At 52.6% G+C, this 13,226-nt stretch overlaps 2 protein-coding genes across 3 annotated transcripts; one reads left to right on the top strand and one right to left on the bottom strand.

The window, feature by feature from the left end:
• Window positions 1–21: 21 nt before the first annotated feature.
• On the top strand, window positions 22–3,793 carry Fam180b (family with sequence similarity 180 member B). The gene is made up of 3 exons (XM_047516497.1): window positions 22–1,395; window positions 2,388–2,458; window positions 2,652–3,793. Exons 1-3 carry the CDS (start codon window positions 1,257–1,259, stop codon window positions 3,045–3,047), a joined length of 606 nt encoding a protein of 201 aa, XP_047372453.1. The 5' UTR covers window positions 22–1,256; the 3' UTR covers window positions 3,048–3,793.
• A 177-nt stretch (window positions 3,794–3,970) lies between these two features.
• Window positions 3,971–9,594, bottom strand: C1qtnf4 (C1q and TNF related 4). Of its 2 annotated transcripts, XM_047516495.1 has the most exons (3): window positions 8,965–9,594; window positions 8,597–8,772; window positions 3,971–5,341 (listed from the first exon to the last, which is right to left on the bottom strand). In XM_047516495.1, the coding sequence occupies exon 3, from the start codon at window positions 5,334–5,336 to the stop codon at window positions 4,350–4,352; it is 987 nt and encodes a 328-aa protein (XP_047372451.1). In that variant the 5' UTR covers window positions 5,337–5,341; window positions 8,597–8,772; window positions 8,965–9,594; the 3' UTR covers window positions 3,971–4,349. The 2 variants fall into 2 exon arrangements, with proteins under 2 accessions (XP_047372451.1, XP_047372450.1); XM_047516494.1 differs by having other exon boundaries at window positions 8,597–9,594.
• Between the last annotated feature and the right edge of the window lie 3,632 nt (window positions 9,595–13,226).

Here is a 13,226-nt window from a genome sequence, read left to right as displayed (position 1 = left end):
CAGGTACAGGCAAGGGTGTTTGTCTGCTCCCTTAGACCATGCCAAAGCTGCAAGCCTGTTAGGGTTTTTGTTTGTTTGTTTTGAGTACTGTGGATTGAACCCAGGGGCATTTTACCACTGAACTACATCCTCACATCTTTTTATTTTTTATTTTGAGACAGGGTCTCACTAAGTTGTTCAGGCTAGCCTCAAATTTATGGTCCTCCTATCTCAGCCTCCCAAATCATTGGGATTACAGGCATGTGCCACCTCTCCCAGCCTACAAGTCTATTTTAATGGGACTAATTAGTGGTGTTGCAGATGTTGTCACCTGCAGGCCTGGATGTACTTCTAAGAAGGATTCTAATTCAATTCAAAGTGCTCACATTCCAGTGGGTTCAGAACCTGTTTGGCATGGCATCTAATGAGAACTGGAAGGTTTCAATAACTGTTGGAAGGCCCTAAAGCAGATTGTATAGTGGCATCTGATGGATCCAGGGACCTGGGTGGAACCAAGGAATCCCCATTCTACTCTCCTCCCACCCACACACCAACAGGGTTCCATGAATCAACAAAGCCTGAAAGAATACCTCAGCTCATTTTTGAATCTTGAACCCTTCATACTCTCTAGCCTGATAGCTCGTCGTTCTTGGCTAAAAGAATCTGCCTGGTTTCTGGCCTGAGCCAAGACTGTTGCTAGTAAGTAGAAGTTCCAGGGCTAGGGCATAAAACACTACAGAGTGGCAGATCTTTCTGTCTGCCAGGAGACAGTTCTTGCTTCCCCAGCTGGTCTAGGAATGCTTCAGCCTGTGGCTGAGTGCCTGAAATGAGAGCACTAGGCTCTGCCTCCCGTGTGGCCCGCCCAGCATGCAGCAGGGGTATTGTGCTTTGCAGCTGATGATCTTGGCTGAGCAGCTCTCTGGAGGCTGGGGTGAACTGGGTGTCAGGGGCTGGCATACTGTTAGTAGCAGGATGTTTGGAGGGTGAGGACAGATAGTAAGGTAGCATTACTGTTTGAGATCTTTCCTCCCCCTTGGGAGAGTCAAGCCAGTGCTACCAAGCCCTTTTTCCTATTAAATAAGCATCCCACCCATTAGGCAGGAACAGGCTGCTACTGCCAAAACCAAAGATTCCCTTTTCTGGAGGGTGGAAAGAACCCCCAGGAGGTGACGAGGCCACAAGCCAGTCCCTCCCTATTCTGCATTGAAGACTGACACGCATAACAACACTGGAGCAGTCTGCAGTGGAAAGTTGGAGCTGTGGTATGTGGCAGGCAAATGAGGGAGCAGAGAGCTGCTAGGAAGAGTGAGACTCAGAGGACGAGGTGCAGCATGGCCAGGACACCGCAGTTACTGGCTTATCTGGTGGTAGCCATTTGCCTCTTCCCTGGAGCAACAACAACCCATCACCATGCAGGTACCGGGGCCTCAGGGTGGGTGGATATGAGCCGAGAAAGGCTGCTGGCTAACAGCAGGTACTGCTGGCTCCACCTGACCCTCACAGGGCAAAGGAACTGTGGGCCTGAAGTATGCTACAGTGGGTAATGGTGTGGATCCCACCCCCAGAACTGGAAAGGTTCAGGTGCACTTAATGCTGGCACAAGACACAGTTGGACTCTCGGCTTATTTCAGCTGATGTTCAAAGCAGGGTCTCTTGACCTGTTCTGGGTTTGGGACAATCACTGCCAAGACTGGACACTTCATGATTTGGGATGGAGGAAAGTTAACACATCCTGTCCTGCCCAGTCCTCTGCCTTACACACAATACATTACTGAGGAGAAGCAAGGAAAAAGTAGTAGCCCCCTCCCAAAAAAGTCTTCATCTTTTGGCTGGGCACAGTGGTGCAAACATATAATCCCAGTGACTCAGAAGGCTGAGGCAGGAGGATCACAAGTTCCAGGATGGCCTCAGTAATGTAGCAAGACCCAGTCTCAAATTTTTTAAAAAGGGCTGGGGGTGTAGCTCAGTGGCAGAGCACTTGCCTAGTACATGCAAGACCCTAGGTTCAATCCCCAGCACTGCAAAAGGAAAAGAGGTCCTTATCCTTTGGGGAGGGTCACTGGCAGTGGTTTAGGTCACACTATTCCCAGATGACTATAGGGAGGGAGAGTGAGAGGAAAAGGGCCTTGTGACCTGTTGGTCTGGAGCTCTTTACCAGGGAATTGTGCAAGTTAAAGGAGGAGTCCTGGGCATTTGCCGACATTTTGGTATAACTTGGTATGACACTTTGAGATCACAAGATCCATGCCTGGGAAGATGAATGTCAGTGTGCATGGGGGATGGGGAGGGGAGTGTGAGGTGGCAGAAGATCCAGTAGGGACCCCTACCGGGCAGCTGAAGCACTTCTGGGACTCTGGGGTGTTCAGGGTGGAGTATGACAAGGGCCTGACTCCTCTCTGCTGCCCCAGGGCAGCCTGAGGACAGCGCCAGCGCAGGAGGTGGCCTGCAGGACCCAGAGGCCCCGGAAGTGATGTTTGAGGTCATTCTTCCTAGCCTGGGTTGTGGGGGTGGGAGTTCCCACAAGTCCCTAAGCTCAGGGCTGGGAAGGGGGAATATCTCAGGGTGGGCCTGCTGGGGGTGGGGGTCAACCTGGCATGAGTCCTACTGCCTGCTTATGCCCCCTGCCCAGCTCCCCAGGCCACAGCCCACCACTTAAATAGCTCCCCTTGCAGCTGCTCTGGGCTGGGCTGGAGCTGGATGTCATGGGGCAGCTGTACATCCAGGATGAAGAACTAGCATCCACACGTCCAGGTCGCCGACTCAGGCTCCTCCTGCAGCACCGAGTGCCCAGTGACTTGGAGGGTGCTGAGCAGCAGCTGCAGCAATTCCAGGACCTGCGGAAGGGGCCTCCTCTTAGTCCTTGGGACTTTGAACATCTGCTCCTCACAGGCCTATCCTGCGTCTACCGGCTCCATGCTGCTAGTGAGGCTGAGGAGAGGGGTCGCTGGGCCCAGGTCTTCTCCCTCCTGGCACAGGAAACACTCTGGGACCTATGTAAGGATTTCTGCCCACAGGGCCAGTACCCTTGGCTGGGACCCCGGGCCTCCATCCTTGACCCCTTTCCCTAACCCTTCCCTTTCACCTGTCCTTTTCCCCTCCTATCATGCCCTACCCCCACTCCCCCCCCCCAAAAAAAAAAAAAAAAAAAAAAAACCTGAGCTAGACCCATCCTGGGCAGGGACTCTCATCTGGCACCTGTTTTTCCTATTCAGATTTATGGGCTGGGCTTGCACCTTGGACCCCCCCCCACAACACCCCATGCTTACCCCTACCCTTTCTTGTTCCATGGACCCTGATAGGGCTAAGAGCCCAGGGCATGGAATGGGCAGCAGGCACACAGTTAAGGGCAAGACTTGTGGGCAGTGTGTGTTTAAGGGATGCTGAAAGGGAAAGTTCAGGTCAGAACTTCCACCCTCCAAGCCCTACCCTGGCAGTCTGTGAGAGGTCCTGTGGAAGCTAAACAAACCTGTACAACCAGCATCCAGTCCTAGTTTAGATACTCCTCTCAAGCCTGACCAGGGCTTTAGAGTCCCTTGAACCTGCAAGTTCCCCATATGGATTGGGAGCCCAGGTTGGACCTCCTGAGTTCTGTCCATTGGAGGAGTGGAGGGAATCAGGTGGAGGAACATTAACTTCTTGGAGGAAAGGAAGGCAAATGTCTTCTGTTCCATCTCAACAAGCCTCAGAGGAACATCTCAGAGAAAGGAGTAAGGCTGGGAGAGGACCCACCCACCCAGAGAGACTAGCTGATGCAGGCTGTGGTAGGTGTATCCCAGATTCTGTGTATCTCTTCTCATAAAAACTCTGTTCTGGCCTCCTGGAGCGTGTGTTATTCTGTTAGAGTTAGCTTGTCTAATGCAGCCCTAAGGAAATCACCCTCATCCTGGGAGGGTAGAAAAAAGCAACCAGGGATCAAGCCCTCATCACATTCCCATACCCTACTGGAAGAAGGAACGTGATGTTCCCTTAAATCCTGTGGCCCTGGGTGGGTAGTGGCATATTGTCTCGTCGCAGAAAGGAATCAGATGGGTCCTAGGTCTTAGTCAAAGGTGAGGTGTCAGATGGAGAGACAGACTGGACAGGTACACGCATTAGACGAAATTTCCCACCTTCTCACCCTCCCAGGGCTTGATTCCCACCAGGCCTATGGGCTGCAGAATTCAGGGCTTTCCTGTCCCACCCCGAGGCAAAGCATCGTTTGAGACAGAGCAGACTCTCCGGATGCCCGGCGCAGGCCCACTTTATTGGCAGAGTCCAGCCGCGCTGGGCAGGCCGTCATGCTCGCGCCAGGGTGGGGCGTTCGGGCCGCGGTCCCGGCTCCGCATGCACGCCCCTTGGCCCTCCGGGGCTCCTCTGGGATCGGTCGGGGCTCAGAGCTCCGGGGGCCCGAGTCCCGGCGGGTCGGAGGAGGTGAGGTCGGGGTACACCAGGAAGCCGGAGAAGGTGATGTACTTGCCGTGGTTGCTGTAGGCGCCATAGCCGTCGTGGTCGTGGCTGAGCAGCCAGACCGCGTCCCCGCGCCGCAGGGCCAACATCACGCTCTGGCTCTGCATCTCGCGGCGCCGCGACGCGCCGTCGTCGTAGATCATGGCCTGCACCTCGTCGCGATTCTTCATCAGCTTCACGGAGAGCGTCTTGCGCGGCAGCTTGCCCAGCGTGAAAGAGAAGTAGTAGGCGCCAGGCAGGCGGCAGCGGAACACGCCCGCCGCCGCGTCGAAGTCACCGCCGATATTGACCAGCTCGGTGTCGAAGGCGAGCGGCCTGTGCCGCGGCCCGGGGCCCGCGTCCGAGCCCACCAGGCTGCGCGTGCGCGCCGCCGAAAAGGCCGAGCGTGGCTCAGGGGGCGCGGGCGGCCCGCGCGCAGGCGCGTCGGCGTCGGCGTCGGCGTACACCAGGTAGCCGCTGAAGGTGGCGCCCGGCGCGCCGAGAGCATACTGCGGCGCGCCGTGGAGCCGCAGCCACACGGTATCGCCGTAGTCGAGTTGCAGCATGGCGCTCTGACTGGCAGCGCGCCGCGCGCCAGGCCGCCGCTGCTCGTCGAAGGCCAGCGCTTGCACCTCGTCGCGGTTGCGCACCAGCATCACCGACAGGCTCTTGTGCGGGGCCTTACCGGCGGTAAAGGAAAAGAAGTAGGCGCCGGGCACGCGGCAGCGGAACTGGCCGGTGGCCGCGTCGAAGTCGCCCCCGATGTTTACGTACACCTTGTCGAAGGTCACTGCCATCTCTGACGTGCCCTCCAAGGGTGTTGTGCGTGCAGCCGAGAAAGCTGAGCGCAGCTCTGAGGAGCCGGGGCCAGCGGCGGGGCCCAGTGCCCAGCAGGCAACTGGGCTCAGCAGGCCCAGCAGGAGCAACAGCATGGCCCCTGGAGGGGAGAGAGGGGAAGGAGAGGAGAGCTGGACAGGACTCACCCCCAAATATCCTGCTCTCTGGACTGGAGGAGACCTGGGTTCTTTTCGTATCCCTGCCCTTGACCCACAACTTGCCCTCGATTTCCCTACACACTGACTAGGTTACAGCTTCTTAAACTTTAGCCTGCTCAGTCACTTGGAGGGCTTGTTAAACACACAGGACAACTTAGTGAGACCCTGTCTCAAAATCTAAAGTAAAATTTAAAAGGAGGTCTGGGGATGTAGCTCAATGGTAGAATGCACTGGGTTCAATCTGCAGTACTGCAGGAGAGAATAACAGCAACAACAAGAATAAAAACCACACATAGTTGGGCCCCATCCGCAGAGTTTATTCTGTAGATCTGGGATGGGGCCTGAGAATTTGTATGCCTATCAATTTCCTTGGTGATAGCCGGGTGCAGTGGTGCATGCCTGTAATCCCAGCAACCTGGGAGGCTGAGGCAGTAGGACAGCCGTTTAAATCCAGCCTCAGCAATTTATCAAGGCCCCAAGCAACTCAGTGAGACCCTGTCTGTAAATAAAATACAATAAAAGGGGGGGCTGGGGATGTGGCTCAGTGGTTAAGCGTCCCTGGGTTCAATCCCCAGTGCCCCCCACAAAAATTTCCCTGGTGGTGTTCATGCAGCTGGTCCAGGGACAGCACTTTCAGAACCACTGTACTTAAACCAGTGATTCTCCAAACTTTTTTTTTTTGTAAGCATGGAAACCCCTTTCAAAAGTGAAGTCTGGCACATATATACCACAGACAAGCAGAAATGCTACGGCCTACAGCACTGTCTGCTGGTCTCACTCTTTCCCTTCCCCTTTAGCACATGTTGCCCTGTAACTCAGGAGACATTGAGAAGATCTTCCAGTTTCCCTCGGACTCCGAGTCACTGTCTGTGTTTGTGTGTGTGTGTGTGTCTTCTCTGGTCCTGGGCCTGCTCTTCGAGGAGCTAGTGCCCTCCATGACAGTTACTATCGAAATGCTTTCTTTGACCCTTTTCTAGCTTCTTACCCATTCAAGGATCAGCCCTCACATAGGACCTCTGGACTCCCTAGAGGAGTTGGATTTTGAGGTAGCCCCCCATGAAATCAGAATGAAAGAAAAGGCTGGTCACTGGAGGAGGAGAGTCAGGGGCTGCTGGGGATAGAGGAAGAGCAAAATTCCAGCAGGGCTTTGGCAGGACTGAAGTCAGCAGCTTTGTTCCTTAGCTGTGGTGGAATGGAGTGGACAAATCTAAATCTGGGGTAGGGTCTTGGCTCTACCACTAATATTGTGAAATCTCAGGCAAATTTCTTAATCTATTTGAGCATGGCTTCCTCTATGTAAATGGTGAGAAGTCTTGCTTCATAAGCTTGCTGATAGAATAGTCTGAGAGAGCAGATGTGAGCATGGTTTGTAAACAGCACTGCTACCCAGGTGTGCAGATGCTTCCTTCTGTTCTTAGCCGTGGGAAAAAAGATCTGATCAAGTTCTTGACATAAAGGCTTAGGGACTCAGTAACTTCTACTCTAAGAGCTTAGGGAAGGAGTCACTCTCTGATAGTGGGGTTCCATCATGCTTCCTAGTAGGGCATAGGCTTTCGGGGCCCTGAAGTGGAGGCAAAGTAATATCAGTAAGCTAAGATGTGGGCTTCTCTGTGAAATGGCCTGGGAAAGTATGTAGCTTTGTGTCTACAGGAGACACCAGGAGCCTGTTGCGAAGGGCTGCCATATGCAGCTGTGGATGCTTCCTGCACCAGGATGTTCACCTGAGTGTTGGTGGGAGCTGGAATCTAGCCCACATTCCACTTGCCATCTGAGGTAAAGATGTCTTCTAATTCTTATAATAAAGACCCAAGGGGCTGGGGAGATAGCTCAGTCGGTAGAGTGCTTGCCTTGTAAGCACAAGGCCCTGGGTTCGATCCCCAGCATCCAAAAAAAAAAAAAAAAAAAAAAAAAAAAGACCCAAGCTACTGTCCCACTGTCTCCTTCAGTGGAGGTACTTTTTCTAATTGTCAAGAAGGCAGCCTATTGGTTGTGATATCCAGGAGAGGGTGTCTACAGTGGTCAAGATTGCACCTCACAAATATCAGGTACGTTCCCTTTTACGAAGCTCTTTTGGACACGTGGTCTTGGCAAACTTGTGAGATCAGCCAAGACTCACTTTATAGATGAGAAAGACAAGGTCTAACAAGGGGCCACATTTTGACCCAAGGTCAAGAACAGAGGATTTTTTTCTACTTCAAATTCAGTGCACCTTCTTTTGCACCACTTTTCCTTCCTAAACACAGGTGTTTCCAGCCAACTCTTCCTCTACGTCTGTTTTTTTTTTTTTTTTCTTTTTTCTTTTTTCTTTTCTTTTTTTAATAGGAGACCAGGGAAATGAGAGTTGGGATCCAGTGTGAAAGAGAACTGCAAGCAAGCAAACAACCAAACAAAAGCCCTCTAGCATTTTGTCTTCTGGGAACCTAGGAACAGAAGCCTGGGAGCCCTGCTGCTTTTCTAGCAGGTCCTTTCTCAGGAGCGACTGTCCATCCATCTCTCTGCCAGCTCTGGTGCCCCCCACCACCAAAGGGTTTTCCCGTGTGCCAGATACCAGCCTCTGTTTTTCCCCCACCGCAGCCCATTTCCCAAGTGTCCGGGTCCCGTCCTTCTCTGAAAGCTCTCCCCCAACTTCCTTTCTTGAGCAGGCCTGGGGGCGGGGAAGGATTGTCAGGTGGGCGGCATGGCTCCAGAGAAAGAAATGGCTGTTCCTAGCTCTGTCCAGGTGAGGCTCAAAATAGACATCTTCAAAGAGAAAAACTGGAGCAGAGCTGGGCAGACCCAGAGCCATGGAACCAACGGGGGAGGTGCACCGATATTGGTGGAGGACATCGCCAAACCCCTCATCTCCCAAGCCCTCACTCCCCCGCTAACCCCTGTCTAAAGCCCCGCCAGAATCTCCTCGCCATCTACGTTGCAAATCCCTCATCCTCCCAAGAAGATCATTTCCACTTTAACAAGAGCAACCAATTAGTCCTTTCCCATGGAGGAAAAAATGCCCCAGAAAGGGTACCCCAAACCCTCTCTTCCCTAGATCTTCCCTCCGCCCATCGCTCGGGAGTGAAAGCCATTAAGCCTCTTTGGGGAAAAAGCGCCCGGTCCTCAGTTCAAGAAAAAAGGACTCAATGGCCCCACGCCTCCCGCCTGCCCCTCTTGCAATAAGGGGAAACCTGGCTTCCCCGCCTTCTCCAAGCTGCCCTTACCTGGCTGAAGGCGGCGGCCGAGATGCTTCTGTCCGAGCCCGCGATGGGCTCCGAGCTCCGGGCTCCGGGCGGGCGCCTGGGCTGCGCACTGACCGCTCGCGCTGCGGTGGAGCTGGGCCTGCCCGGGGCGGCGGGGGCTCAGGCCGCGAGGCGGCGGCGGGCGGGGCGCGGGTTCCCTGGACCCGGAGGCGTGAGGATTAGGGAAGGACAGTCAAAGAGGGAGACGATCCGGCGGAGGGGCGGAAAGACAGGGAAGAGGCGGGAAGGGGGACGGGGAGGGAGGGGCGCGCCGCGCGAGGAGGGGAGCCGAACAGCCGGGCCTGGGGCACCGCAACGAGCCTGCGCCGAGCGAGCGGACCCTTCCTCACCCGTGACCTTAGAGCTTCATCCTTCGGGTCTAGAGAGTAGGCATCATTAATCCAGTTTAGCAGATGGGGAAACTGAGGCCCGAGGCAGAGTTCACACTGGAGGTGGCCCAGGGTACTCTACAGACCAGCTTCCTTGCTGGTTTGGTGGGAGAGGACTGGAGCAGGACTCAGAGACTGGGCTAGCCTTTGGGCTGCAAGGACGATGGAAGGTGAGCTTTTGACTGGGACAAATGTCCAGGCTGAGTGGCCTTGAGGGAGAGGGGCTGAGGGAAAAGAAGGATAAATGGGACGATGTTGCCAGTAAAAGAAGAGTTTAAAATGTCCTAGTTTTTCTTCCTCACTTCCAAGACTGAAAATGCCCACATTGCATCGGAGGGAAGGAGGAAGACAAAGCCTGCAGACATCTGCAGCCTGCATACCTCTGGGGAGATGGCGAGGGAGAAGGAGTATCCTTGGGGCAGAATTGAATTTTCTGTTGAGAAGTGCAGTGGGAGACCTCAGAGGGTCCCTGCATGAAGAGGGACACATGGACACCCTGCCCAGCTGAGGCCAGGGCCTCAAGGCTGGGAAACTTCTCACTTAACACTGTGACCTCTACTGTGGGCTTTGACTCCTTCATTCAGGTCTGGGTCTGGATTGCTGTGGAGATGGTATTCAGGAGATGCTGACTGAGTGGATGGCTTTTGAAGAGCCCCTTTCTGAGCCACCAGGGGCTGCTGCCCTCCTCCAGCACCTGGCTGGTTGGGTGGGGTGGGGTGGAGTTCCTCCAGCTCCAGTCCTGGCTCTTCCACAGACCTTCATGCGGCCCCTAAGAGGCCTTGGCCCCTGGGAGGATACCTGCGCTCCGGAGCTTTCCTTCCAGAACTCTCAAAGCTTACCTGAGCCCAGTTACTCTAGTACAAGTGAATTCCTGTGAAGGTGTCCATAAATGATGAAGCCCTTTAATTTTCCTTTAAGGTATTAGGTGAGTGGATAATGGGGTGCTGAGGGACATGGGGCAAAGCACCTGGCAGCCCTTGTTAGATCACATCTCCCTCACCAGCTTGAAAAGCATAAGCCACAGGCTTATGGGGAGGGCACATGACAGGATAAGGGTAGGAAGAGCCTGGGTGTAGCAAGAGGGCTAGGTAAGGCCAAGTTCATCCTGTGACAGCCACAACCCTTCTTAGAGCATTGTACGCCTTGGGACCAGGAGCCTTGGGACCAGGAGTCCTCTTTTTCTAAATTTTGAGACAGGGTCCTGCTAGGGCAGTCCTCTTGAAGGTGTGATTCCCACTGGTGGCAGGGGATGGGAGAAGACAGGTCAGTTAATACCAGTTGGCACCTTTACTCCCAGTTACTCCAGACCTGAAATGGGAGGATGTCTTGAGCTCAGGAGTTCCAGGTCAGCCTGGACAACACAGGAAAACTCATGTCAAAAAAACCAAAATCCCAATTGGGGTCTGACTGGGTCTGGAAATCATTTGACACTTATCCATGGTCCATAAGAGTTTTCACCAGAGAAGTCAAAGTGGGGGTGGAGGTGGGTATCAGGCAGATAACAACAGGGATGACTTCAAGGCATCAGCAGGGGGAGGAAGTCACTGGGAAGGAATAGAAAAACAAAGGATGACAGGAGCTGGTGGGTATGTGAGGCAGTCTGGGGTGGAAGGCCAGAGGGAGTTAGGAGGAGATGGCAGAAGGGTTTAGAGAAGAGACTCTAGACCAGGTTGCAGCTCCTGCTTGCTCTTACTCTGCTGTAGGGACCACAAGGATTTTAACAGCAGATACAGTCAGTGCCTTGCCTACCCACCCCCACCCCACCCCGGCCCATCAGGAACCACCTGCACCCAGTTTCGGAACCTGCCCCTGCTTCCCATGTCTTTCCTGAGGGCACTCTTGGTGGAGCAGTGGAGTGGCAGATGACAGGGGCGGCGGGGGGGGGGGGGTGGTGACCAGAAGTGCTGGAGAACTGACACCCTAGAGCAACTGTTAGGCCATGAGGAAAAGGAGTTGCAGGGTCAGTACCCCAGCTTTCTGGTCCCTCAGTGGGATTATTCCAATTCCCAATTTCAAGGCATGTTCCAGCAAAACCAAGTATATTTTCCTTGGTGAAAACCTTATATCAGAATGTTTTCTTTTCTCCTTTTCTGGTTTCATTTCCCATTCCTCACCCTACTTCTTGGACTTATCTCCTATATAAACTAATCACACCCAATCCTTGTCTCAGACTCTGCTTTGGAGAAATCCAAACTAGTACAATGGACAGTAACTGTGAGCCCACATCGTGTTGAGTGTTCTTCCCAGTCATTGCGCTACTTAATTTTGTTAACACTGTTCCCCAAGTAGATACCATTAAACCAATAATTTTACAATGAATAAAGAAGTTAGTGCTGGGGTAGGATTCAAATACAGGTCTCTCTGGTTCCAAAATCCGTTTCTTAATCTTTAGGTTCTGCAGCCTCCCTTTCTCGGATCCTCTCTGGGCCTTATATTTTCATCTGTAAAACAAGGCTGCACTCTTGACTTTGAAGGGAGGTAGTGAACCCAGTTTCTCTTGCAGCTAAGCATGGTCAATAGGATATAAATGGAAGTCACTGGCAGAAAAAGGGCTTTCATTTTTTAAATTTTTTATTTTTTTATTTTTTATTTTATTTTATTTATTTATTTTGGTACTAGGGTTTGAACCCAGGGGCGCTTGACCACTGAACCACCTCTGCAGCTCTTTTTACTTTTTTATTTTGAGACAGGTTGCCACCAAGTTGCTTAGGGCCTTGCTAAATTGCTGAGGCTGGCTTTGAACTTCTGATCCTTCTGCCTCAGCCTTTTGAGTCACTGGGATTACAGGCGTGTACCACCACACCTGGCAGAGAAAGTGCTCAGTTAAAGGGACCAGCTCAGTTGGGAGGCCCACTCTTTTTGCCCTCACTTCTCTCTTCTCTTTCTGGAATGTGGATATGAAGGCTGAAGTTCCATTTGTCACCTTGGGTCTTCTAAGACACAGTGCTAACTTGAAGAAGCTGAGATGAACAAGTCCTAGACCTTGCCCTCAAGGAGCTAATCATTTAGTGAGGGCAGAAGAATATGAACATAAAGAACTGCAATAGGGACGGGGTGTGGTGGCATACACCTGTAATCTCAGCAACTCCAGAGGCTGAGGCAGGAGGATCATAGGTTTGAAACCAGTCTCAGCAACTTAGTGAGGTTGTAAGCAACCTAGTGGAACCCTGTCTCAAAATAAAAAATAAAAAGGAGCTGGGGATGTAGCTCAGTGGTTAAGTTACCTTGGATTCAATTCCTAGACCAGCCAACCAACAAACAAACAATAAACAAAACAAAGAAAAACTGCAATAGGTGGAAAGAGATCGGCGCCAGCTTTAAGCCAAAACGTACCGCCGAAGCTCAAAGAGGGAGCAATTCCAGCTGGGGGGAATCAGGGAAGGTGACTAAAATAGGCTATTTCTAAATAATGAGTAGGGTTTTGATATGAGGAGGTGGAGGTGGAGATGGAGGAGGAGTGAGGGGGGTAAGGTCCAATTAAAGGTAAGATATGAAGAGAAGTGTGGAGGTGGCATAGCCGGGGACTGGGTGGGGGGACTGTTCATGGCTGATTTCCCAAGAGAAGGGTTTGGGAAGGGAAGTTATGGCAGGTAAAGTGTGTGGAAAGAACTTTCATCTTGCAGCAGAGGGAAGGCAATGCTCAGAGCTGTGTTTGAAGGCTACTCCGGCTGCAGAGTGAAAGAAGAATGAGGAAGAGAGGAGAGGAAGGCAGATCAAGGTGACAACAATGAAAATCATCCAGATGAATCTGGACTATACTGGGACAGTAAGAAAGGGAAAGAAAGGGAAAGACCTGGGAGACTGAGAGATATGGAGATTGTATGACTGCACAAGCTCACAATTTAATTAGCCTCCTGGTTTGCCAGAGGATTACAGGGGAATTAGCAGAGCTCAGAGTCTAGGGACCTTGCTGGGAGTTGAGGGGAAGTTAATGAGAAAGACAACAACATGCCCCAGGGAGAAATGAAAGAGGAGGGATCTTCAGTCAAGCAGAGATACTAGCAGGAGAAACAGATGTCAGGGCATCGAGTCTGCCTCCCTCGGAGATTCCAGTCCTCCAGGAGAGCAGACGTTTTAGGTACCTGGGTCAGGCCCCTGGCCCCATCGCCCCAGGTTCTGATCCCTCTGGGCTTCTAATAAATGACCCAGGAGGGGAAGAGCTGGGAGTGGCTGTGAAGATCAAATTTCCAACTCTCCCTTGGCCCTTTTCCCAGCAGGGCTCA

Source organism: Sciurus carolinensis, chromosome 11 (assembly GCF_902686445.1).
Source record: "Sciurus carolinensis chromosome 11, mSciCar1.2, whole genome shotgun sequence".
Classification (NCBI taxonomy): domain Eukaryota; kingdom Metazoa; phylum Chordata; class Mammalia; order Rodentia; family Sciuridae; genus Sciurus; species Sciurus carolinensis.
Note: the sequence above shows the minus strand (reverse complement) of the source record. Positions and strands in the feature narration are given on the sequence as shown.

Bases quoted from the DNA above. Each gene is read 5' to 3' on its own strand.
- Fam180b (XM_047516497.1), top strand. From the start codon at position 1,257: ATGAGGGAGCAGAGAGCTGCTAGGAAGAGTGAGACTCAGAGGACGAGG. The intron at 1,396-2,387 runs GTACCGGGGCCT...CTGCTGCCCCAG, and splicing joins AACAACCCATCACCATGCAG to GGCAGCCTGAGGACAGCGCC. The intron at 2,459-2,651 runs GTCATTCTTCCT...CTCCCCTTGCAG, and splicing joins CCCCGGAAGTGATGTTTGAG to CTGCTCTGGGCTGGGCTGGA.
- C1qtnf4 (XM_047516494.1), bottom strand. From the start codon at position 5,336: ATGCTGTTGCTCCTGCTGGGCCTGCTGAGCCCAGTTGCCTGCTGGGCA.